This window comes from Haliotis asinina, chromosome 11 (genome assembly GCF_037392515.1).
Source record: "Haliotis asinina isolate JCU_RB_2024 chromosome 11, JCU_Hal_asi_v2, whole genome shotgun sequence".
NCBI lineage: Eukaryota > Metazoa > Mollusca > Gastropoda > Lepetellida > Haliotidae > Haliotis > Haliotis asinina.
The window spans coordinates 47645707-47673388 of NC_090290.1; the positions used below are offsets into that span (position 1 = coordinate 47645707).

General features: G+C 40.2%; 1 protein-coding gene across 1 annotated transcript; it reads right to left on the bottom strand.

Annotated features, from left to right (window-relative positions):
* Positions 1–504: 504 nt before the first annotated feature.
* Positions 505–27682, bottom strand: LOC137255621 (uncharacterized). The gene is made up of 23 exons (XM_067793074.1): positions 27507–27682; positions 24989–25057; positions 24481–24578; positions 23713–23808; positions 23334–23456; positions 22548–22841; positions 21935–22070; positions 12550–12769; positions 11111–11795; positions 10739–10919; positions 9717–9834; positions 9234–9413; positions 8983–9019; positions 8097–8360; positions 5612–5656; positions 5336–5514; positions 4972–5164; positions 4760–4879; positions 4178–4332; positions 3644–3757; positions 3295–3409; positions 2850–2943; positions 505–2058 (listed from the first exon to the last, which is right to left on the bottom strand). The coding sequence occupies exons 1-23, from the start codon at positions 27575–27577 to the stop codon at positions 1920–1922; spliced, it is 3726 nt and encodes a 1241-aa protein (XP_067649175.1). The 5' UTR covers positions 27578–27682; the 3' UTR covers positions 505–1919.

A 27682-nucleotide genomic window follows, 5' to 3' on the forward strand; every position in this document is an offset into this window, starting at 1 on the left:
TGTCTCAGACAGTTTATGTGAAGATAAGGATATTCTTTAATTGATAGTTTTCAGGATTATGATACAGTCTTTAATACAGTAGTTTGGTGTTACATTTGCTGGACCCAACAACATATCTGTTTTTGTATGGGTATTATGGAACTTTGGTTTCTCGTGCCAAAGAGGACAGGACATGTTTTGTGTACCACTTGCCCGGGGACGATATGTGCATCTACACAGAACGGTCACATGCAGTTCCGTATCCAAAAATCGTTCTTGTTCAGTTCCAGCAATCTTTTCATAATCGATGATTTTTTTTTACAAAAAAAAAAAATCCTCAAAAAGACTGAGGAAGTATTCACGTTGCAATATTTGTAAATCCAATCACTTGTGAGCACCACGAATCAGATCGTTCACATATCACACAGCATTTGCACTTGCATGACGGTGCTTGACGTGTGTTTAACGATCAGATCAGTGAGTTAACTTGCTCAGGCTTTGTTCACAGACGTAAGCAGAAGAAGAGGACATTTGTGATATTTTATGTGCATTTTAGTAGAAACACTACAGTAAATGTTATGTACAATCAAATGTAAATATCAATTCGTAAATGGAAACTCTTGATGGAGTTACCGTACCTAATATCCGTGTCTGTAATTAACACTGTAGTACCAGGTGTTCAGACCTATAAATGTGTATGTGTTCTTGCCAAGATCTGGCATACAAGTGTCTTAGGAAACACACGAAAAAAGAAAAGCTAGCGCAGTTTTTCTTGAATCCTATGCCAAGCCACTTTTATCAAACAGCAATGCACTTGTTCTCCCACACGGAACAAGGCACAGGCGGACGCACTCTCGCACACAGCGGACGAAAGCAAGCATGCATGTATGTTCGTTTTCTTTAGCGTAGCAGCGTAAATCAGCTCAATGTATTGCATAAGACATCACCCCGAATGACCAACAGAGCAACAGCGTACATGTCTCTTGTCCTAGTCCACCACTCAACAAGGAATGATAAGATAACTGCCCAATTGATGCGTGCACCCCTCCCCTCTCCCTCCACTTTCTCCAAGACCGCTAACCGCCCCTGTATTCCGATAAACTTCACTAGAATGCTGATGGGATAGCAGCAGTGGTACCAATGTGCAGCATCCTGCACATACATAAAGATGATGGGATTACAAAAAACACACCATGTTCATATATAAGGTACACTACTAGTATCTAAAACACGTCCATTATACATTTCAGGTGGAATAATACTTCCAAAAAACATCAGAAAACATCATAATATATACCCACTTAGATGAATAAAACATGCATGTTTTTGGTGTAAGATAAAAACATTAGGAAGGTTGGAACATATCGCAACTTTTATCCTATGGAGACACGCACCAGTTCCTCCAGTGTTTCGCAATTCCAAGACAAAACATCTACGCTATTTGTTTACTATGAAGGCACATAGCAGTTCCTCCACTTGTGTATGCTTGATGTTGTATGCTACGTCCAGCAGAAATTACAAAAATCTGTTTATACAAGGCACTCGAATAGATGCAGAAAACGTTCATTATATATCTCAGATATATTGAGATAATACCCCAGAAATGTAACAGTCACAACGAGGGACGTCATTCACTGACCCACAAAGAGGGATAATATGTATATATATATTTATGGTATGGTATGAAAATTTGGTCAGAATGGAGCAAGTCACTACATGAATCATTTAAAGCCACGTGCCGTCTTCACCGCTTTGATACATTTCCTATTTTGGACAAGCATTTTCGAATGATAATTATTTTGGAAATGTTAGACCACCAGTCTGTGAACCACGTTCGCTATGGTATACATTGTTCTAAATGAACATGCAACAAAAATTACAAAAGTAGTCAGGAAGATGATTCGAACATCCATCGTGCAAAATAGGACATCGTTGCCATTTCAGCGCTTGTAGTAATAGTTGTCATCGTCGCCATCTCGTCGCAGACCGAATGAAGTCTCAAGCTTGTTTACCACGTCTTTGAACGTGGGTCGCTTCACTGGGGATTCGGACCAGCAGTCCTGCATCAGCTGGTAGTGACTGAAAACAGACACATAGAGTTGTATCGTAAACTTGCGCAACGTTCAAAATGTATATCAACCTGTGGAGTTAATTCAGGTAGGGTGCTGTGGATGGCACCTTTCGAAACATGACACAAGCATACCCAACTGCCATTCGGATCATTAATCCTTCAGGCCATTCTCCTCAGTATGGTGATCTACCGTCAGTTGTTTGCTATCCACGGAATGTTGTACAGGGCATGATCTATAGTTTCAGATTTACATATCTGCAAGATTGTAGGTGTGTTTAATGTCCTCCGTACTCAGATGTTTATATTATGTGTTTGATACATGCTCTAGTCATGGCTGAAAAAGCTGACGCTGAGACGACAAATTCGAACTCCTACACCAGGAAAACGATAGCTTGAGATCTTCAGTATTACATTGCAATCATCAACATTATCACGACGATCAGGACTAGGATTAAACGCTTCCTGTGCAGGAATGATTATAGCAGGCACACATGCACGTATACATGCACTTTCCTATATACCAATACCCAGACAAAGTAAGCAGGGGGTACCATTAAGAGGGCTTCATACATTATTTTCTTGTGTGGCATAAAGCTATCCTTCTATGGAGTGTGTGTAATGCCGTTCACAAATATCACATATTTATTTCAAACTCCGAAGCTCATTTTATGAGAAATTAAATGGAAACTGACTTTTTAAAACAACCAAACGTTGTATTATTGATATTACAAAATCAGTTTACTCTCCAGTATACTGTTTGAACACGTAATACATCTATCAGTGGATAATTGCTACTCACATATCCTCTGCATACTCTGGCCTAGTCATTCGGTATCCACTCTTCACCTTTGTTGGTATATCGCGACCTCTGATGTTGTCGTAAGGGTTTCCACCTGTGCAGAGAATATCATCATTAGCTACATTCCTTACAACGACCGATAGCCAGACACACCCACATATAGCCAGGCATATCACTTGACACCTCGACGCATAAACCACACAGTACAGACACAGAATTCCACAGGTAGATCAGCTGAAGGCCATGCAAATCAGCACACATTACACCGATCTCATTCACACAGATCATGCACGCACAATTTGGGATGCATATGATCAGGGACATTCGCACCATTAAACCATTTCAACACTAAAATAGACATATATAGCACTAGGAAACACCAGATACGCTAACACAACACTAGGCATGTCGACATGGACACATTCACCCACAACCGAAAGCTTACCCATGCTGAAGATCTCCCACATCGTCACTCCATAGGACCAGGCGTCACTCTTCTCATTAGCATCTTTAAGAGACCTGAGGCACTCGGGGGCTGTCCATTTAATGGGGATGCGGTCCTGCGTCATAAAAAGGCATCATAGTTTGAAAACCTTCGAATTTTATTTTGGGTGAACATTCTTACAATGAAAGAGATGCGATTACATGTACATCATAGCAGCAAAGTCATCGTGAATGTGTGTATCGACTTTTACCCAGACTATTAAAGAGAGATTGATTGTAATCTATGCATGATTGTTTAAAAGATGGACAAATTGTAAATATGCATATTAATAGTCTTGTTTCATTCTTACCCCTTTGTTGTCCTCAGAGGTTTCATCAACCTTGATGGGCCCAAAGCCCGTAACTTTGATCTCCAGCAGGAAGGTCAGCAGACAGTTACGTGCAGCAAGTTTGCGGTGAACGATCTGAAACAAAGGCACGAGATAAACACACCCACATCGTATGCAGATCCTGTTCTACAACCTTATAACTTTGGAAACTAACTTCATCCAGCCATCGGTGATCAAGATTCATGTACCTGTGTCGTAATGGCAGGGGGTAGAAATAATCTCACTCACCAGACCACATTTTAAGACGCATCCAAGTGGATACACTGACCTCGCAATTTTATAAATCTTTAATATCCCCTCAACGATCTAAATGCATCATTGTGTTTTAAGACTTCTCCACACACACATCATGTAAAATCAGCAACATGTCTTTCTATCATAGGTTAAAATGTTGTTTTCGATGTTGAGTAACCGTCATTCGTCGTAACAGAATACACAGATTACTTTCCTTGTTTAGGCATTTGAACTTAAGTAAATGCTACATTTGAAACATACCCCTTTGGATGTCAGGTACTCCATGGCACGCGCGATCTCAAGGGAAAAGTTTTGTATTCTGTCGAGGGTTTCTTCCGTAATGTTGGATCTTTCATTTGTGAGCCATTTGTCCAGCTGGCCAGTCTCGCAGTACTCCAGCACCATGACGGGACCCACTGACACACACCACAGAAAGAGTCAGACACATGTTATACATCAGCAAAATGATAGACATACAACATAATGACAACCGCATGTCATAATGGTAAACAACGAACTGAAATCTTATACAGACGTTGAGATGGAATCAGTTTCAAAACGTGAGGACAAAAAGAACAATTATTTTGATATTTTTTTTTCAAATCGAATTAAAAAGAATTAAACCTGCAGTGCATGTACAGGACACGGTGGCCAAGGAAATTAATGGATTAATCAGATTAGTGATGACACTAGATGTTTGCCGTGTGAGTAACATACATGTACTGCATAACCGTAAAACGTACCATTAACACAGTTGCGCTATAAAGTTTCGGACTTTTTTAGACATCTTAAACAGAACGATAGACGATACTGATTCGTCAATATTGTAAAATAACAACTCACGAGCATCGTTTTCCATGATGGCTCCGAGGAAGCCAAGGACATTGCGGTGCTCACCGACCTGGGTAGCAGCAAAGTTGATCTTCGCCAGCATCAAAAGGATGTCGTCCTCACTCTCCCGCACTGTGAAAGGTCGACATAACGAAAGTGACACCAGTATAAACACAAGTGGTACATTCTAGGTTGATCTGTTGTTTACATAAAAATAGCTTTACCTTTCAGGACCTTTGCAGCCACTTCCGTGACCTTCTTTGGTGTTTCCATCCACCTGGCCTTGTAGATTTTGGCAAACTTGCCGGTAGCGATGACCTCTATCAGGCTGATATCTTCTGGAGGGACATACCACGGTTCCCCGAGATCCATGCTCCCGTAGATGTAGATGTCGTCCTCCTTGGTGTATGTCGTATTCTGTAGCAGATAAAGGTGTTCCGCTAAAATAGAGTAGGATTGTCAACGGTCTCACACCGGGTTGGTATATTATCGTATTGGTTGTATTATATGTATATGTTTCATTCCACTCAAACTAGGCAACAAGACTATTCAGATATAGCCATAAATGTAGAGGGGATTATATCTCACATCATAAGCCCATCTGCTGGTGCGATTATTTTGTTTGAGAGCTGTGGTGCCATTAGGGGTCTCTGCATGTGGTCTCTCTCTGTAGGTCTTGCCCCGACGATGGAGTCCGGCGAGGTAGCCAAGTTTGAACAGGACCAGTCCCACGATGACGAGTATCACTATGATCAGGAGTAATACTCCTGGATGAAACAAAACAAGAGTCTTGAGTAAAAGCATCTCGATTAGCATGATGATGACTTTAACTTGTCTTAAAGAGTTTCATAAGAGTACACTTACCTATCACAATACCAGCCACTGCTCCCCCTGAAAGTCCATCAGATTCTACAACAGAGAACAAAAAATGATATTACAATGTGTGGCATTTGAAGAGGAAGCATTTTGTCACTCTGAAATATATATCTAGTAATTTCAACAGGTGTCATGTTAGGCAGTTTTGTAGAGAATTCCCGACATACTGCATACCGAGGGTGATTTGCCAAAATAATGCGGGATTAGCAATGTTTACGAGTTCGTAAAGACCACGAACAAGGAGGTTGCTGACAAACCATCCTTCAATTTTTCTTCCAGTATTGGTCAATGGTACTGTATGCCCATCCGTAGTAATTGTGCTCAACAAGCCATGCTGTCCGTGAGGTGCTGGAAGGTTAGCAGTCACACTACTTATTCCCCCTGGTAGTCCATACACCGCTGGCCGAACACTGAACTTGCCTATTGTGAATTCTGAAGGCGTCTAGCTGTCACACTTTTCACCCATAAAAAGCATATACATATACTGACAGCAAAAGAAATGCAAGTTTCGAAAAACAATAAATCTCATAAAATTAAGTGTTCACCTTTGTATCTTCTATTTTTAAGCATGAAAAAAGCCAGAGTTGCTTTTCTGTTGCTGTGCAACTTAATTATCTGGTAACTCAGAGAGACATCATCTGTTCCAGGAGATGTGCGACATTTTACATGTGTTCAGGTCACTATAAGGGTAAAGGCTTCAACACACGGTAGAAAAAGCAACGGTCATGATTAATAAACTCTGTTCATGATTATATCTTTAAATAAAATGTGTGATAACATTAGAACGCCTATTCTTAGACTCTGATTAGAGCATGATAACAGAATCACAATACCAGCCACTGTACCCCATGAAGTCCACCTGATTCTACAACAGAGAACGGAAACTAATTGTTTGTGGCGCTCTGAATATACACTATGTACTAATGTACTATATTAGCGCATAGCACTATTTTCCATGCGGTTATGACACCTGTTGTATTATGCAAGCGCCCGACCTGCACAATGTAAACTACATATAGCTATATAAATATGATATAACTAAATTCAATCTAAAAATGTATAAAGCGGTCAATAATGGCATTATTTTGTTAAAAATTGGAGACGAAAACCCCCACGGTACAGCTAATTCATACAGCAACGTCATGATCAACGTCAGATATCAAGGTCATGATCAACGTCAGATATCAATGTAATGATCAACGTCATGATCAACGTCAGATATCAACGTCATGATCAACGTCAGATATCAACGTCAGATTTGGCATGTGCTATCAACTTAATCTGTTTTAAGCCATGCTCGACATTTCGCACCAAAAGTTCAACAAAAATCCTAAATATTAAAGAAATGATGATGCTCAAACGGTGTATTTTTAATAAAACATATCAGGCATTGTTAAGAGCGCAAACTATGGCTATGTGATTATAAATGTAAATGCCCAGAAATGACAGTTATTTAAATAATCAATGTGTATGATGTGTGTAGATAGGCATTACACGGTTGACTTGTCTTTTTCAAATGCATATAGACTCGTTGACATATAGACCCTTTGAAAAAGCAACTAAATGTTTTGTAAAATGATATAAAAAACAAATTGCTTAGTTTTATTTCTAAGCGAAATGTCTATGGAAAATTATGTTCAATCTAATTTAATAACAATCATGTTGGCTATAAGCTCTGAATGTTGACATTAGTTAGGCCGTCTAGCCTGAAAGACATCGATACAAAAGCAGACACAGACGCACACACACACACACACACACACACACACACACACACACACACATACACACCGTATGCACGGAAAGCATGGAGACCGACTCCAATATACATTCACCCATATGGATCCATTTCATAAACTATACATAAAAGTAATAACAAAGGCCACCCTAATAAATATGGATCTCAAAATGTGTGATGTACCCCCGTACGGCCAACGGTAACGACCCCATTGCCTCGGAAATGTTTACTAAGTTACACGTACGATAAGCAAGTGCACATACAGGTACATATCAGGAAGCACCATAAGGTTGATCATACCTCGTATGTGAAAATAAATCTGCAGACATTATTATTGCAATTGCACTGCAACATCATGCAGTGTCAAACAATCATCAAAGAACAGGCACTTTTCATACAGTGACATTCTATGCATGGTTTATTCAGGAAACTGTTGTTTAAATTCTTTCGAAAAGTTTATATTAAAGATAAATCTGATACATTTAGAGATCATTGCCAATAGCTGGCGTGCACTGACACTGACATCCCGATAAACTCATTAGGACAATAAAATCACTAGTTTTCCCTGAAATTCGATAATACTTTTCAACAAATCACCCACACCTGGGCAGTACTATGAACCGTAAGAAATTTTCAACCTTTTTCTTTCCCAGGTAAATTTAAAATCCGACTGGTTGTGATCGAGGTGAGACATATGCAAATAGTCACCGAGAGAAGTAGTAACAGGATAGTTACCGGTTGTGACGGTCACCGGGACAGCCCTGCTTTTGAACTCCCCATACTGGGAAATGACCACAATTGTGTAAGCTGTGTCCGGTTGGAGGCCGACCAGAGTGTGGGTTGTCGCTGTCTTGTGCAGTAGGATCATCTCCGTCCGTCCATTAACTTCGTAGTTGATCCACATCTCTGTCCGGTTGTAGCAGCTGAGGGCGTGTTTCCAGGTCAAGGTCAGTAGGCTGGTTTCTTTCCTCGTAACAGTCACGTTTACCGGTGCTAGCGCTGATACAGACAAATGAGACCTCACTTAAGCATGATACTGGCACTGGAACCACTCATTTGACAGAAAAAAGAAAACACTGCCAACAAATTTAAAACCGGACCCATTTATGAGTCCGTCTGTTTCATAAGTAAGTGTTTTGACCAACATCACATTCTTCTATTAAAGTTAGCATATCCTGCCCCATGTTTCCCGGCACAAACACATGCGAAGAATGGTCAAGGGTTCAATTGGTACAAACACGAGAAACAAGTTGGACAATGTATTATTGTCTTCGGTAGCGTGAGGTTCTCAGTCGTATTTCCCTCATGGTCCATGGCTTGGTCATGTACCTTCAGCTGTTAGTAATATATAACCTGTGTTTATATTGTATTGTCATACACAGTGAAAATCTTTCAGAGTTCATTAGTAGTTTTAAATTGAAATCTGTGGTGAGATAGATACTTTCCTGTCCATCGTGAATTTACCTTTACGCAGAATGAAATCATAACTTGTTTTTAGTTACGATATGGCTGAAATATTGCCAATTTGACTCGTCACTCACTCTCTCAATCACTCGTAGTCACACAGCAAGTGTTTGTCCGTCATAGTACTTATGGGTATTCACACTACTATCTTACTTACAGTCTAGTGTTCCATTCAGTGTGTTTAGTTGATCCACCTATAAAGAAGAAAAACACAAACACAACGAAACTTCAACTGAGCAGATTAACACCATCAGTAGAATCAAAACAGCAGTATCCCACCATCAAAGTATCACCGAAACGATTTTGTGTATGTGCTTATTAAATTGCAGTTCAAATATTCAGATACTTCTGTGTCAAATGCAGTTTTCTATATCATTAGCCCTTGTCAAGCATAATAGCCACACTTACAGTGAAACTCCTTGTTGTACGAAGTCCCGCCATGTTCACGAAGTCCATGTCCATTGTCACCGTCTTCCCTTCCAACATTGGGTGCTTCAGCCAGCAGTTGCTGATGGGCAGGAACTGTGTCTTGTTGAAGCAGACTGGATTGACGGCAGTACAGTAACAGGTTGAAAAGCCGCTACACGACTGTGAAGAAAGATAAAAGGATATAGCATGTGAAAATGAGTGAGTGATCGCAGTAAGCATTATTCCAAATGGCGGCGGTCTGTAAATAATCAAGTCTGGACCTGACACTCCAGTGATCAAGGACAAGGAAACCGATGACGTGTGTCAACCAAGCCAGTGAGCCTGAGCACCTGATCCGGCTAATCGCCTCGTAGTCGCATGGGTTACTGGAGATCAATTCTATCCCGGATCGTCAGAGGTCAGGTAAAAATGAACGATGACTAGGAGACAATAACAGTCAGAGGATGAATTTGGTGAACTTACATCTATGGTCCTCAGAGGCAATGTTTCATTCACAATCACGAGGTTGCTGTTTATCTTCTTGACGATAAGTTCCACACGTTTCATACCACTCTGCATGTCCCGAACATTCACTTCAACACTGGAATATAAGAAGTCAGACATTAGTCTCGTTTCAGTGTACACCTTATCAGGTAAAAAACATCAAGCTACGTCCAAGTTTGTCCAGCAGGATCGATCAAAGTGAGATAGATGTAGACATGAAAAACAAAGAAGTCATTGATTCAGCCACAGTGACCTTTTCGAGAACATTTGAAACGGGGTGGTGTTAGATCACTGAAACAGTCTTTGACGGTGTGACGGCAGAGCTGACTTAAGACATATGTACAACGAGTATTGTAACTTTTTGTAACAAACTTGGGATGCAGGCCAGGCATGACAGAGGTACTGCCTTGCTATCCAGCTAACGGGGAACAAGACTGGTGTGGTGGGGTTACCTGGATCAACCAGCCAGCTAGATGGACAACCTGCCACCTACCTGGATCAACCTGGCAGCTAGATGGAACATCCTGCCACCTACCTGGATCAACCTGACAGCTAGAGGGATCAATCTGCCAGCCAGATGGAACCTTATGCCAGTTGCCCCATGACCATTGGTCGGTTGAAGAGGGGGTGAGCTGATTAAACAGGGGGCCAGACCCCACATTCAGACAGACCCGAAGTGACGCTCGTCAAATACAGTGCAGGCCGCTGTGAGGGGCTCTGCCTGCCTCTGCCTGCCTCCGCCTGCCTGTGCCACCCCTGATCGATCTGCTGCTATGAGTGAATAAATTTCGTTCCTTGAAATCTCTGGTTTTCGTCGGCTTGTACTTTGGTACATTTCTTTCGATCACTTTGTTACTTCCTTTGAAACAAATTGATTCAATGCTGATATCGGCCTGTACTTGAGATGAAGATCCTGGAAGATCAGGATCACAGAACCCATAGCACCATACAGGTGAACTAGCAATATTCAAATAAGACATGCTGTGTATAGATCTACTCACGTTGAACTGAAAGGAACCCTGTTGGTCTGGACATTCCTCCTGAAAACGGGCTCTTCGACTTCTGGCGGTGTGTCATCAAAGTGAACCCTCGTCGAATCTATCTGACTGTTACCAAGGACATCAGTTGCTCTCACCCAAACTGTCACCGTGTCCTCTTTTGTCAATGGACCTAGGTGTGAACCTAATAATCACAAATTAGTATTCATTATTCGCAACTCGTCTACTTACATCTGTCTGAGTCTATCAGATACAAACGAATATCCTTTATTTAAAACAAAAAGGGTAGTCACGAAATGATCCGTTACAGTAATGTTCATTGCAGAAAATATAATGGTGAATATGACATATGTCGCTTAACAAGGAACACGTCACCTTGAGGTATGGTATATGTTTCAAGGAGTCCGAGATCAGTCCAGCCTGTGGCTGGTTCCGTCTGATTCACACCAGCATTGCTGTCCTTCGCATAAGCTATCTCAAACTTGACCACACCTCTCCTGTTTGGTATTGCCTCTACTGTCCTGTTTCCTTCGTGGTCATCCTGTTTGGACTCTCTGGGGATGTTCTTCAAGAAGTCTTCGAGTTGTGGTGGGTAGGCAAGGACTTGGTTCAGCCACTTGCCCCGCTCGTGCATCAGGTTGACAAAGTGATTGGTCCACGTGACCTTGATATTTCTAGATGGATCATCTTGCCAGTTGTACCCGCCATTAGGATCAGCCGAAGATATGTACAGGCGATTATCTGCCCCTGTATCTATGGTAACATTGGACACGGGGTCATATAAGGCGATCCTCCGGACAAAGACAGAGTTATTGGCCTTGTCCGAGGCCTCCAGGATGAAAGAGTACACTCCAGGATCAGTTGGTGTGTAGGTGGTTTGGAAGGAGTTGGAGGCAGATGACGACTGATTGACCTCAATAGGTCCATATATGGGCTTCAAGGGTTCATACTCCTTCAAAACCTGGTTCCCATCCACCTGTAGTTTGAACACTTCCCAGGCGTAGCGATACATGCCAGAAAGAAAATCGTTCCAGTTGGACCAGCGAAGATCGATTGGATTCTGTGAATGTAATACGTAACACATGTACCTGTGTTCAAAAAGGTAACTTTAGATATTCAACGAGCTTACCATTTTATATCCACTTAAACTTCCATGTTGAGCTGTTTTTTAGATTATTTCATATAGAACATATATAAATATTTCTATCGGCATTTGGAAGGACACATTTTTACAATTGCAGTTTAAAAGTGAAAAATACTATAATTGTTTTGTAATTATATCTCATTACATTGTTTATCTATCTCACATACACATACAACTACGTATGCCATTAGCCATCTTTTTTCATTTCCCACACATGTATTTTCAGTTTCGATAATAATCTGTTTTCACATTCAAGTGTTTGTACGCATAATCAATTTCACACAACACCTGTGTGTCGTTTCTCGTAAAATTGTTAACGTTTATACAATCTCACTCAAGGCTAAACCTACACGTGCTCTAGCTCTTTTCACATGTGCAGTCATACTTATACGTATGTCTATGAATAAGTAATTTAATAAGCAAACTCAAAACGTTTACGAGCGTTCATCAAATTCCACGAAAGGATTTTTAGTATGCCTGTCGCCGTTATATCATGTGACATGTACAGCTATTAAAAATTCTAACCAAATCGTACGTTTTACATATTCAGTGCCGATCATTATTATGTTTGATGACAAAGAGAGAAATGGCAATTATATTTTCACAGCGTGATATGTTACTTTTCTGTGTGCATACTTCCTGTGGTGCCTGGGTCACGTGTAATGTTTACCTTTGTCACATCTTGCGTCATTGAAAACGGTACATCTGAACAGGATGACCCTTGAATTAGGCAGCTGTGCGTTGGTTTCTTGAAGTCAAAACGGAACTGCATCGACTGGTCAATCATATGTCCAGAGTACGATTGGTTACCTCTGTCCCTCAGGCCAGCAGTAGTTAATTCCTGGAGTTCCCGGTAGCCCCCGTTCCAGGCCTTGAATGTCACAGTCAGCCTGAGGTTGGGTAAACGAGGTATGTATGTAGAGATTGTTCACGAAAATGTTAATTTCATCCAAATATGTTTTTTGTCAAGAGTCAATAACAGGAAATAGAACCATGTTGACTGAGCATACCTATCACGATGTCATTTCTGTCAATATACATGCAGTCTGCGTACTGAGCATCAGATCTTGACCCATCGTCATTACAGATTGTTGATCAGAATTCATTTCTCTCAGCTCGTTCTGAAACCTAACCCTCTATGTACAGAGTGAATCACTACAATATTTACATTTGTTACACATTTTACACACTTCTACCGCACATAATCACAAAGAAGCGCGTGCAGGTATTGTCTAATTAACATAGCTAAACCCACACATGTACTGCTAAGAACCGCCCAAAGACTTGATTGAACCATGCATGTTCAAGCATGTCTGACTGTGCATACGAGTGTCGATCTGTAAGTAGTTGAACTCGCCTAGAAAATTAATAAATGCAGCTGGTTTCATGTTTTGGTTTTTAATATGTTATCTCAACCTCGAGCAAATTGGTTTTGTTAGGTTCCAACCTCACGATCCCCATTTTATTTGACCTTTCATCTTGGAATTCCATCCAAAATGGAAAATCTGCAATAAATGCATCATAAACTTCAAATCAAAATGTGCAAGGAAAAGAATGGGTGGCGGTCAGGTAGAATCATGTTTTAGATATTAAAGTGCATAAAAATACAGTTTGTAACTACAATCGCTTGTTAAAATGATACACACTTTTACACAATGTATTGACTATAATGATTAAGTTTCCCATCCCATCAAAACTGTCAGGTGTCTCTGTTATACAGCTATCTGAATACAATGCTACAGATTCTGAGGGAATCTTTACAAACATTGAACATCGTGAATATATGTAGGCCGACTACTTCACTGACACTCGGATGCGTTAGATGAACCGTGCACTGGCATAGGCATGTGCACGAAGAACAGCACACGCACCGACATGAAAGAACTGCTCACGTACTTGCATTAGGTGTGCATATGCACACACAGACATCAATGTCTAAATTTACTGTCGAATATGGAACATGTTTATTGGTAGTTAAAGTTGGGATACGTTTCCTTTTGTTGTGTTTGATAGTTTGGAAAAAGAAGTTTCTAGAAAGTGGCAAGAATTATTATGATTTTGAAATAATATTCTAAGCGCACACAGGTAATTCAGACTTTCAGCATGCGGATTTCAATGCGATTGAAGTTTACTGTATGGCTTTCTGTATACCAGAACCGAAGAACGACTTGATTTTTCCATGAGTATACAGATAACTACAAACACTTGAATGTTATTGTGGTCTTCAAAGTACAGGCACCCGTGGCGGGCCACCTCCTCGTGTTGGGTGCTGGGTAACGCTAAGTGCTCGCCGAACCCCCCGTGTGGATCCGGGAGCATATTTGGTCCACCAACCCGTCTGTCGTGGGTTGCGGCCCTGTGTCGGTGGAGGAAGGGATCCTGGTGGTTGAGGACTTGGGACCGTGTTCCTATTACCCATCACACCACTTTGGCCCTGACTTCACCTAGACGGGTGGTTGAATGGACCCGGTTCAACCAATCGGCTGGTCATGCCAAGCCCTGTGCATGGACTGTGTATGTGTCATTGCACAAATTTGATTTGGAATTGCTTGAATTTCGGTCTTGGCACTACTGTTGATCTAAAACTTTTTATAGTATGATCATATGAACTTTGCCAAGAGTCTTATGCCAGAAGGCGATGGCTCATGGGCCAATCCTGTGGATTAGTTATTTATAATTCTTTCGCTAGAATATATCATCTGAGTATCCTTGGTGCTGCAAGTCGGAGACCCACTTGCGTTTAGCATTGTCCTTGTGATACTCCGAGGTGGGTGGGGAGCTCAGATGATGAAATCTAACTAACTAAACATGGATTATAAAACCCCTAAAAAAACAGAGCAAACGTCAACTTGATACTGATCCCGTTGCAACGGACCACAAACTGCCCAACTCAATTGATTACTGGTCACGTTTTCTTGTCGTTGAGACTATTGACAAGACACCCTTGAAGTTAAATCCTTTTGCCCCAACTAAAGGTATACAAGGCATCGCCGGTGACGTTAAGAACATAAGGCGATTACGTTTCGGTGCTCTGCTGGTTGAATGTGCCAAAAGGCAGCAAGCCACCAACCTTATGAACACTAAATCTTTTGTCGGCATCCCAGTTACGATCTCGACTCACAAAAACATTTAACACAAGCAACGGAATTGTCAGCGACCGTGAACGATTGTTTGCTGACATTTCAGAACTTGGCATCGTCTCGGAGATGAAGGATCAAGGTGTGCTTCACGTCAAACGTTTCACAACCCGTAGAAATGATGCTACTATAAACACAAATACATATTTGTTCTCTTTCTCTTCTCCAAATGTTCCAAAATCTCTAAAAGCAGGATACCGTAACATCAACGTTGAAACGTACACTCCAAACTGTGGCGAAAAGACACATACAACAGAAGATTGTGACAGTAACGTTAAGAACTGTACAAACTGCTCTGGTGCCCATTCATCATTTTCTAAAGAATGTCCTCTCTGGAAGTATCACATGGAGATCAACAAACTAAAATTCACCCGAAACATTAGTTTTGCAAATGCCAAAAAACTGGTCCAAAGTTCTGAACCTAAAGAAAGCTATGCTTCCATGACCAAAACACCATTGGAAGCAAGTATAACAAAATCAACCGCAAGCTGTCAAACTGACTTGACTTGGATTACTTCAGAAGCTCCTATGATTTTTTCACCTACAATGTCTACTCAAATGCCAGAAACAATGTCGTCTCAAATCCAATCAGTAGCATCCTCTGATCATGAGTCATCTTCTCAATCAACTTCAAAATCTTAAGAAACCGTTAAAACTAAACCTAAAAAGCCAGATCCTTTGAAAAAACTAAGTGGCAGAGCATGGATGTGTCAAAGAACATCCATCCCAGGGCATATAGCTTGTCGCCCTCCAAAAAAAGCAAGGGATAGATCCCCAATCAACCCACCAAAAAGACAATGTCTTCCAAACATATAGTACAATGGAACTGTAAAGGATTAAAGACTAATTATGATGAGTTACATCTATTAGTCCAAGATCTGGCACCACCATCATTCTGTCTGCAGAAAACTCATCTGAAACAGACAGATACTTTTAATTTACGTCAGAGCGATGCATATCATTATTTCTCACCTTCGGGTGATAGGGCCACTGGTGGAACTTTAATCCTTGTTAAGTGGAATTTTATCCACAGCCACGTACCACTTACAACTAATCTCCAAGCCGTTGCAGTGAAACTTACACTTCATGTTGTCCTTACATTATGCTCACTATATATTCCGCCTTCTTCAACACTTCACCTGACTGATCGCCATGATCAACTCTATGATCCGAAACCATGCATTATAAGCATATCATTATTTCTCACCTTCGGGTGATAGGGCCACTGGTGGAACTTTAATCCTTGTTAAGTGGAATTTTATCCACAGCCACGTACCACTTACAACTAATCTCCAAGCCGTTGCAGTGAAACTTACACTTCATGTTGTCCTTACATTATGCTCACTATATATTCCGCCTTCTTCAACACTTCACCTGACTGATCGCCATGATCAACTCTATGATCCGAAACCATGCATTATAATGGGTGATCTTAATGGTCACAATCCACTCTGAGTCGATACAAATACTAACACTAGAGGTAAAATACTGGAAGATTTTATCTCAAATAACGACCTTTGCATTTTTAATGATGATTCAAGCACTTATCTGCATCCTGCAACTGGCACCTTTGTCTCTTGCAGACTCTAATTTGATTGGTCAGTTCACAACGATCTCTGTGGAAGTGATCTCTTTCCAATGATATTATCTGAATCTTCTGCGACTGAGTCTTCATCCTATACAAGATGGAATTTTTCGAAGGCGGAATGGTCCTCATTTCAAAGTCAATGCACATCTAAACTAAGACCTGAATGTTTCAGTGACATTCAGTATTATGGCCACGGTGAAAAATGTTTTAGTGTCACTATATCCTACGTAGAACTTACTATCTCCTATGTAGGAGTTAGGAATACTATCTCCTACATAGGACTTACAATCTCCTACGTAGGACTTAGTAGGAGATAGTAAGTCCTACATAGGAGATAGTAAGTCCTGCGTAGGAGATATTAAGTCCTACGTAGGAGATAGTAAGTCCTATGTAGGAGATAGTGACACCAAAAACAATTTTCACCGTAGCCCTAATACGCTTCCATAGCTGATCCTATTCAGGTAACCCTCTGACGTTTTAAATGTAATTGCTGACGAGTGCATACCAAGATTCTCTACAACTCCACATGTACGAATGGTTTACGACAGACTGTAAAAATGCTAGAAAAGAAAGGAAAAAAGCAGAGAACTATTTCCGCCATCACCCAACTGTCCATAACTTAAACAGATTTAAAATACTGAATGCAAACGCGAGTCGTGCCTTTAAACAAAGCATGCGACAATCTTGGAGGAACTATATCTCCAAAATTAATTTACGCACGCCAATGTCCAAAGTATGAAACATGGTTCAAAGAATTAAAGGCAAAGGTTCAAAATCTGCCGTTCACCATCTCAAAGATGGTGATAACTCAATTACTGACAAATCTCAAATTGCAAATAAAATTGGCGAAACACTTGCCAAAAATGCGTCGTCGGCAAATTATGTGACTGAGTTTCAGAAATATCAGAAACAACAGGAAAAGAAAAAAACTTAATTTTGAATCAAATAATGGTGAACATTATAATTACAAGAGTTGTATACAGCTTTTGAGCAAGCTCATGACACTGAAGCAGGTGATGACAATATTCATTATCAGCTACTGAAACATTTGCCTGAACCATGTCTGGTCACACTTTTAGATATATTCGACAAAATATGGACGTCTGGAAATTTTTCCCCTTCTTGGCGTAATGCCATTGTAGTCCCAATACCAAAACCTGGCAGAGATCATACAGATCCGTCGAATTACAGACCGATATCTCCTACTAACCGTGTCTGTAAAACCATGGAACGTATCGTGAATAATAGATTAGTTTGGTATCTTGAAACCAATAATCTTATCACAAATATTCACTGTGGTTTCAGGAAAAACCGTAGTACCATTGATCATCTGGTACGTTTAGAATCCTTCCTTAAAAATGCTATAATCAATAAACAGCACGCAGTATCGATTTTCTTTGATCTCGAGAAAGCTTGTGACACGACCTGGAAGCATGGTATTTTGAAGGATTTACATGACATTGGATTGAGAGGTCGTTTGCCTCAGAGTTTTTAAAAGAAAGGCAATTTCAAGTCCGAGTAGGTTCAACCCTGTCTGATAATTCTAATCAGGATCGGGGTGTCCCTCAAGGCAGTATTTTGTCTCTCACATTATTTGTTATTAAGATCAACAGTTTATCCAAGGTTTTAAATGATTCCACTGACGGATCACTTTTCGTGGGTGATTTTTATATTTCATGTCGTGGTAAAAATATGCATACTATTGAACGGCAACTACAGTTGTGTTTAAATATAATAAATAAATGGTGTCTTGAAAACGGCCAAAACAAATTGTACACACTTTTGTAGAAAATATAAGCTGCATAAGGGCCCTGTACTATCTTTAAATGGCTCTTCCATCAAAGTTGTACAGGAGGACAAGCTCTTGGGTTTAATTTTCGATTCTCATTTAACATTCTTACCGCACATTAAATCCCTTAAAGCTAAATGCCTGAGGGCACTAGATTTGTTGAAAGTTGTTTCCAACTCAAAGTGGGGAGGGGCTCAAACCTATATCGATCACTAGTCCGTTCGAAACTCGACTATAGCTCCATCATATGTGGTGGAGCCTGCAAAAGCAACCTTAAACTTCTTGATTCTGTCCACCATCAAGGCTTAAGACTTTGTCTTGGGTCTTTCAGAGCTTCACATATTGAAAAATCTCTACTTTGAGGCTGAGGAACCATCTCTGACACAACGTCGCATACAAATGTCCTTACAATACATTACTATATTATATTCTAATGAATCTAACCCTGCATATAACTGTGTGTTCAATCCGCTTTATGTGGATTTGTATAACAAAAAGTCTTCTCTTGTTTCGCCTCTAGGGCACAGAATTAAACCTTTTATTTCTTTTGTCGGTACTGAGGTGGAAAGTATATCGCCTTCCGTCTTCTTTCTTCTGCTTCTTGGCAATTGTTTAGGCCACAAGTTGACCTAACATTAACATCATTTAAAAATTAGACAGAAATGACTTACAATATAAACAAGAATATCATCAATTTTAAAAAAAATATATAACAATTGCAAATCCTTATTCACAGGAGGGTCCAAGAACGGTGGTGCAGTGGCTTGTGCCACGGTCACTGGATCCAGAACAATATCTTCTAGATTACCAGATAGCAGCTCTATTTTCACAGCTGAAGCTAACGCCACATTAACGGCTCTTAAATATATTCAAAGACACCCTACATATAAACAATACATAATCTATTCAGACTCTCTTTTTTGTCTTCATTCGATTAAAAATTTATCATATAAACATCCACTTTAATAGAAATTATTGAACTGTATAATGACCTTGTTGCTGGCCAGTACGACATCGTCTTTTGTTGGATACCCAGCCACGTAGACATTTCTGGCAACATGATGGCCAATGTTGCTGCCAAGGCAGCACTCAACAAATCGGTGACGCCACTTCTTATTCCATACTCTGATTACAAAGCTAGCATTAGAACTTACATCCGTGATCTGATGCAGAAGAAGTGGGACACCGAAGTAGGTACCAATGAACTACATGAAATAAAACTGTACATTGGTTATACCTACTTGGGATGTCAGTCCAGATTTGAAGAGGTCATTATGCGACGATGTCGTATTGGCCATACACGATATACCCATAAGTACCTGGTAAAAGGTGAGGATCCTCCGTTTTGTATCCCTTGTGATGAGAGAGTTACGGTCAAGCAGATCCTGCTTGACTGTGTTGAATTCTCCATCAAAAAGGATAAATATTTCAAACTATCAAGTATCTTTTTACAACTGTTAGTTCTCATTTAATCACTGGTTTTTGACAGGAAATCGATTTCATGGTTGAATTTTGAGCACTATGCTTCTGTAAATAGATGTATTTTGATAATTAGTAGTTTAGATTAGTAACTAGAATTGTTAGTGGCTGTACCCTCAAAGGGGATTGAAGTACTGTAAAAATATTGTCCCCCTGAGAGGGTACATAAGTCCACAAACTTTCAAAGTAAATTCTAAATTTCTAGGTTTTTAATCGTGGAATACGAGGTGATATCAAACAGTTTTGAGCCTCGCCCTGAAAAAGCAAGATTTTGAAATTCATACTGCTTTATGTTTCAACATAGTCCCCTTCCAACTCCACACACTTCTCACATCTGTTATTTTTTGCCAATGGCTGATCCCTGATTTGAAGAACTCCACATCTTGGTCCCCTAAAAAACCCTCCACATTAGCGATAAGCTCATCATCATCCTGAAATTTCTGGCCCTGGATGTGTTTTTTCAGTGGAGGAAAGAGGTGGAAGTCGCGAGGGGCTAGGTCTGCTGAATAGGGAGGGGGAGGTAAAATTTCGTGCCCGTACTCGCTCGCAGTTTCCATTGCAGCTCGACTGGTGTGGTTTGGCGTATTGTCCTGGTGGAGAAGAATCCCTCGCCAGAACTTTCTTCGCCACTTTTCTTTAATGTACTGGCGTAGCTGCTTCAGAATGTAAGCATAGTACTCTCCACTCTTTGCCGCACCATGAGGCAAGTAGTCGATGTGGATAACGCCTTTACTGTCCCCAAAAAACAGTTGCCATAACCTTCTGTGGGGACTTGGTCGATTCAAACCTCTTTTTTCTTAGAGAGGTGACATATTTCCATTTCATTGACCCCTGCTTGCTCTCAGGGCCATAACGATGAAGCCAGGTTTCATCACCGGTTAAGTTCTAAAGTGAAAATCTACTGGGTTGGCATGGTAACGAGTCATCATCGCGCCACCGATGTTGACCCGAGAAAGCTTCATGTCATCAGAAAGCATTCTTGCGACCTATCTTGCACAGCCCTTGGACATGTGGAGATTGTCATGGAGTATGCTGTGAATGGATCCATATGAGAGCCCGGTTGCATCCTCTAACTCGTGCAGGGTGATACGACGATGATTTCCCATCACTTGTTGATGGACAAGGACAAGCGACTTGCTTGGGTGGTACTGGTTGAGGGTCGTCCTGGACGGGGGGTCATCATCTAAGCTCTCTCTTCCTCGCTAACTCTTTCACCCAACGTTTTTGATGGTTGCAGCATAAGGGGAAGACTCATTGTATACAGCAGGGAGTCGCTCTTCAACCTGCTTGGTCTTGGTGCCCTCCAGGACAAGAAACCTTATCACTGCTCTGTATTCAACCTTGTCCATTTTTCACATTCACTAGGGGGTATATCTCTTCTACAAGGTACTGCCATTGAAGAAATGCATCCAGCTATGTGATCCGATCAGGAATATGTAGCTAGGACACTAATATACGTTAGGAGCCCTGCGCATTACTATTTGTATAATATAAAGTATAAATATGCAAGGCTCAAAACGTGTTGATGTAGGATGGATGTAGGGGATGAGATTTTATGCCGGGGTTGATAACACGCCGGATTGGACAGATGTCGGTTCTGACAGATTCTACTTCATGTTACAAGAAAGGATATTAGATATCTGCTGCTGATGTCACTGAGCCAGCTACATGTACTTCCATAATGAACATTCGTACTGTTCTCAACAAGGTCTTGTTGTTTACATGACATGTTCACACAAAGCAAAATTATCAGTGAGTGAATATGTTTAAAGCCGCAACATCACGGTGGGAGATACCAGCAATGGACTCTAAAGGTATCCGATACAATGTAGTTGCGTATACATTTTTGTAATATTTAATTCAAAAGGTGTTCGTTGGAAAATACAAACTGATAAATTGACATGATATGTTCGGCTTTCATAGTGGACAAACATGATTAATGAAAGATTCCTAAATATGGTAAATACAATACTCAGTCGCTCACATCTCTAGAAAACTCTATGCAAAACATCTGTTTTCACATTTTCTGTAAACCTTCCAAATTTGAAACAGAACATCTTACTTATCTCCATTTTCCAGAGATCTGTCATAGTCTCGTTTGGTTATGTCACAGTAGTAGGTGTCGGAGGTGGGGTTGAGGTAAGACACAGTCGGTGTGCAGGGCAGAGTTATGTCAAGACTGACAACAGGGTTTGAACCTAGAAGATAAAATAGTGAGGTGTTAAACAGGGGTGTTCCAATCAGAAACAATGTAAACGAGCAGAGATTTTAAACAGTGCCTTAAACGTTTCAAGTTAACTTAGTTCTGATCATCATAATATAAGGTTATAGGTACAATAACGATATTACATCTAATGATGTCTTTTTGCACACACGAAGACATGAGGACATGAAGAAATAAAATATTGGCGTTTTGTTATCAGCCCCCAACTTGTCTGTCACAAACACGTTTTGAATGTAACACTGATATTTCTGATTCGAAATGAGTTGTCCAATCTAAATAGCGTACTATGCCAATATGGTGAAAACACAGGTGTGAATCAATGTCCTACAGTGGAACTTCACATTGCTGATATGAGGATACATACTAATACTCATCTGTTATGTTATTGTTTTGTTTAGTGAAGAAGAAAAATAGATACCAAATGTAATGTATAAACGGATGTCGTTCTCACCTGTTAAAGGTAGCTTCTCTTGGTGAATGTCAACTTCAGCTTTAGCAATACCGATGCCATAGCTCTTGATGAAGGCGGGTGCTTCAGGTAAATTTTCAGCCATGTAATGTGCGGACGCCGTGACGTTCAGCCAGTTGAAACTTTTCCTGTTTGTCCACACGACATCGGAAGCATTGGACATGGTGGAGTCTGCGTACAACGAATACTTCTCCATGGTTGGCATCCCCGTGCCCCGCTGCCAGAACGACAGTCTGGCAGCTATCTCATAAATGTCTGGCTTCTGGGTTGGTTCCACTGCAGCAAAAATTAAGAGGGTCATGAAGGGTTATTAAATGTATCATGAAGTCTCCATAGTAATTATTTCTGTCTGGAGAAAGATTATTAAGAAAGCAAATCTTGCTTGAGAGGACGATTGCACAATCAGTGCAAAAGATATTCCTTTGATGTTTCAAGGCATAGGATGCTGGTTTTAGGAGATAAAGGCACTGCTTGGAAATTAGATCAATGTTAGACCAAATTGATAGTCTCTAAATTAACCATTTGAGACCTGACACTACGCATTGGATTAACAGTAACTTGTGTGTTCCTGCACTGTTACGGAAGCAGTGCGGCAGTGTTGTGTACGTGATTGAACATGGTGAAGCGATGGTGATGTAAGATGCATTTTCAGTCTAAACTTATAGCGTCTATTTTTTGCTGATTATCCAACCGAATTCGACTATTTCACATAGTCATGGTAGAATCTCAGTTGACTTTGTAATTGAGTTACAGGCAAAGAACCAGTACATTGTATACAATAGTCGGTCGGACGTGTTGGCGGAGACGTGAAGAATGATGAACAATCACAGTTGACACTGGTGCCTGGTGTGCAGATACCGGGGAAGCAGGGCCTCAAGTAGTTACATACCACTGAAACATTATGAAACCAACACTAAAAATAGGTCAGGAAAAATTATATCCTTCTCGGTTTAGGCGATTTCCCCAAAGTGTAGATATATCTGTGCCTGTAAGAAGTAAGAATTCAGTGAACCAACGTACAAATTGTACTTTACTATTTCACTATTGTACGATTGTACCATTATACTATTACTGTAATATTATGAAATATGCTCGAAATGGATATTACCTTCTCAGGATGTTAAAGTACGGAATCAACAATACGTACACGTGTTACACGTTGGTCCTACAGCCCCATCGTTACACTGACAGGTGTTGGGTCGCACACAGGTACCCCCGTTCTTACAGGAAGGGTTGCAGACAGCTGAAAATACAATCACAAGTTCCTTATGGATATTTCTCAAATTTAGACACGAACTAACTGATAAATTTTTCGTTCTTCTTGTAAAGGTGTAGGTAAACCTTAAGGATATACGTTGGTCGCACACTCCATTTAAAAAAGATTATTTAATTTCGTGTTTCGTGGTTTCGTTATTTTAGCGGAGTTTCAAAATTAATTTCTCTTTCCTCCCATTTAAATTTTGATTATTGTTTTGTAATTTGTGCTATTAGTTTGACGTTTGTTTCAATTATTTTACCGCAACTCCAATTACGGTCTTGGTATTTATTTTTTTACAATTACAAATTGTTATCATTACTTCAGTTATCTTTATATCATTTCTAATTTCTTTAAAAGAACACGAAATTCGGGTATCTTCAAATCACTTTGGTGATTATTTCGATTTTTGTAAGTTTTGAAAACCTACTTCGAAAGAAAACAAAAATCGAAATCACAAGAAAATATTTGTCAAATACCAAGAAAAAAGATCTCTAGCATTTCGAGAAAACAATAGAAGATGCTTTAGCTGTTTTTGAAAAAAATGTATAATTTTAAAACCTAATTTAAAAATTAAAATAACGAGAAATTTGGGCTAAAGGAGTATTTAGTGTCACCATTTGGCTTGCTTAATGATTTACAGACAAGCAGGTGTCTTACGTTGGTTACAGTTCTGGTAGGATGAGGTTGTCCAGCCAGAGCAGCAGAAATATACAGTCTCATAAGCCGGCTTCCAGTACCACTCGTAGCGGCAGCATCTGAACAGAAAAATAAAACTAATATCGCATTTATCACGTCATACAAAGCTGCAAGTGGGTTTAATCAAAATTGCCTCTGTTCACCCTGCAGAAAATGGGTACCAAGTGGGAAATGTTATGTGTCTATTATCCCCCTTGCGCTTCAGAGGCAGCGTTCTTTATATGGAGTAATAATGTCCATTAATAATGTTTGCGCCTAGAGCATGTCCGTGCGCTATATAAGTGGTCTTTGTACTAGTAGACTCTTGAAACATGCCACGAATCACATGAATTATAATAAACCTTCGTCTTTCTGAGCATATGGTCCATTCTTCAGACCACGCATGAAGTCGAATACTACAGAGATGTGCAACATGTATTTCATTCTATTACTAATCATGCACGTTACTGACATCAATGGATCCACGTACCCTAGCCAGGTCCTGTATGCACATCGTCTCGCGCGTATGTATCTGCAGATTGTCCGAGAACAAACATTCCTGCAAAACATACACATATAAATAACCATATGGGCAAGAGTGACGTCATGAAACGTTTGTGAATAACACCAGATAGCATATATTTTTTCAATCAAAGCATTTTCAATCTAAAGAACATCACGTTTCAGTAGTTGTAATATGAAAGAGAAAGTCGAGTGATCTGCCAGTGTGCGGAAAGAAAACCGAATGAAACGTAATAAAATCGCCATTTGTGACCTTTCACAACCAGAGTTGACTGTTTGGGTCGGCGAAAGTGAGTGATGGACGTTTCCCGTAGCTTTAAGCACAGTCCAGCACTATTACAGCACTATTACAGCACTATTACAGCACTGTTCCAACAACATCACTGCTGGAGACACCAGAAGAAGCTACCTACGTGGGGAATCGCCTCCGAGATTTAAGAGTGACGAACGAAAGCAGTTTTCACACAACTTTCGTGAGCCAAAGATCTCGTAACTGTCCTCGTGGCATTCATACCTCCTATGTTACAGTACAAGAGGTGCGAATGCTACGAGACAAGTTACGAGATATTAGGTATACGAGAGTTATGTGAAATGGGCCCCGGACGTTGTAGCCATGTGGGGAATCGAACCAGCATGGTCGGCGTGACGAGCGGAGGCTTTAACCACTTGGCTACACCGCCACCCCACAATAACAAACATCCACCCGACGGGGTGCTATTAGAAGTATAAGCGTGCATACAACATAGAATCTTTGGGCAAATATATGATGAAAATATTATTCACAAAACAACGTTTTGTATATGTAGGTGCAATAGAGAAAGTTGTTTCTATTCTAGATATATAGCATGACCAAAACTTGACAGCGCCATCTTGATGTATTGCCACGATATTGACAATTTATACAGCAGACAATTATCTAAGGGTTTATAATCAGGTGGAAAAGAGGTGGTGGAACAGCCTGGTGGTGAAAAGCGTACTTTCTCACGCTGAAGTCCTCAGTAAGATTATATGATGTTGCTCGACTATTGCTTGAACGGATACTCGCACATAGACCGTTGGGTGAACCTCCTGAATAACCAGTTACGACAAAAAAAGCTGTTCACTGTAATGTCGAGGTTAGACATCACGGTTGGAATCGTTCAAGCACAACCAAGATTTAGTCGTTTATTTATAGTTGAATGGAACCATGATACACTTCCTCGTTGAACAGTCTGAAGAAACAAAGCGGCTTTGATCCATGTAGCGAACAACGTTGGAGTCATGTTTCATGTGTGTTAAATACATTTCTACTTCAGATTAAAATGTGAATATTGTCTGGAGATTGTAAATCAACATTACATAAATATCTCAACATGCAACCTGACCTATGACTGTCCCAGAAAAACAACGATATTGAGTCCTTGCGTGTTTCCTTATCAACACCAAGACCAATACTGATTACACGTGGTTTTTTTCTTAGCCACACACAGGCGTTTACTGTATACGTGTGTGTTACCTTATATACACACAGACCAGTACTGAATACACGTATGTTTCGTTATCCACACTCAGATCAATATTAATTACATATGTGTTTTCAATATCCACACACAGGCCGTTACTGATTACATGTTATTTTATCCACACACAGACCAATATTGATTGCACGTGTGTTTTCTTATCGACACACAGATCAATACTGATTACATGCGTGTGTTCCTGATCCACACACAGGCCAATACTGATAAATATGTGTTTCCTTATCCATACACCAAATACTGATTACATGTGTATATCCTTATATACACAGAGATTAATACTGATTAAACACGTGCTTTCTTATCTCCACACAGACCAACACTTCCTGTATGTGTGGCCATAAACACGAACCAATGAAGTTTCTACATACATGTTATCCACACAGAGACCAGTACTTGAGACCAGTGATACCTTATCCACACACAGACCAATACATATTAGAAGTGTGTGTTCGTATTCACACATAGTCCAGTGCTTTTTGCATGTGTGTGTGTCATCCACTCACTGGCCAATACTTGTCACAAGTGTGTCCTAATTCGCATACTAACCAACACTTATTGCACCGTCATTCACACATTCACCAACACTGACTCATTTGTGTTTCCATTCATTCAATATACAGTAGAGATCAGGAACATTGCAATTCCAGATGGAACAATCACGCGATCGTGTTCTGACTATTGAAGAAATATTAGACACATTTCTACGAATGAATCGTACATCAAAATCATTATATCCAATAATGCGTACTGTGCTGTGTAATGTATACAGTAAATATGCAATAACATTCAACATAAACCATCAGCGTGTCTTTTCTTTTCAAAACTGTTATGACTTTGAAACAACAGTGTTCAAATACAACTCTACCTTTCTCTGACATTATGTTGTTACATTCCAGTTTTCCAAGAAAAGAATATTTTGGGTTTGGAAGAAAACTGAAAGTGTTCATATCACAACTGATAACTTACCCAGTCCACTGGATACTGAAGTCAAGCAAACCGACCAGAATTAGCAGCTGCAAGATGTAGTTTATCTTCATTCTGGACACAAAGTAGAGCCAGCACCAGCTCTGTTCCTTAATCCAGGATGTAAATTGCACAGCAGGTACACTGGGACTGTAGACTTCGAGTGGTGCACAGACAAG

What these genes read in the sequence shown, in the direction of transcription:
- LOC137255621 (XM_067793074.1), bottom strand. Translation starts at nt 27,577, where the DNA reads ATGAAGATAAACTACATCTTGCAGCTGCTAATTCTGGTCGGTTTGCTT. An exon ending in TGCCTCTGAGGACCATAGAT is followed by an intron (nt 9,414 to 9,716) that starts GTAAGTTCACCA and finishes CTTTCTTCACAG; the next exon opens with TCGTGTAGCGGCTTTTCAAC. An exon ending in CCCGGTGACCGTCACAACCG is followed by an intron (nt 5,657 to 8,096) that starts GTAACTATCCTG and finishes TCTCTGTTGTAG; the next exon opens with AATCTGATGGACTTTCAGGG.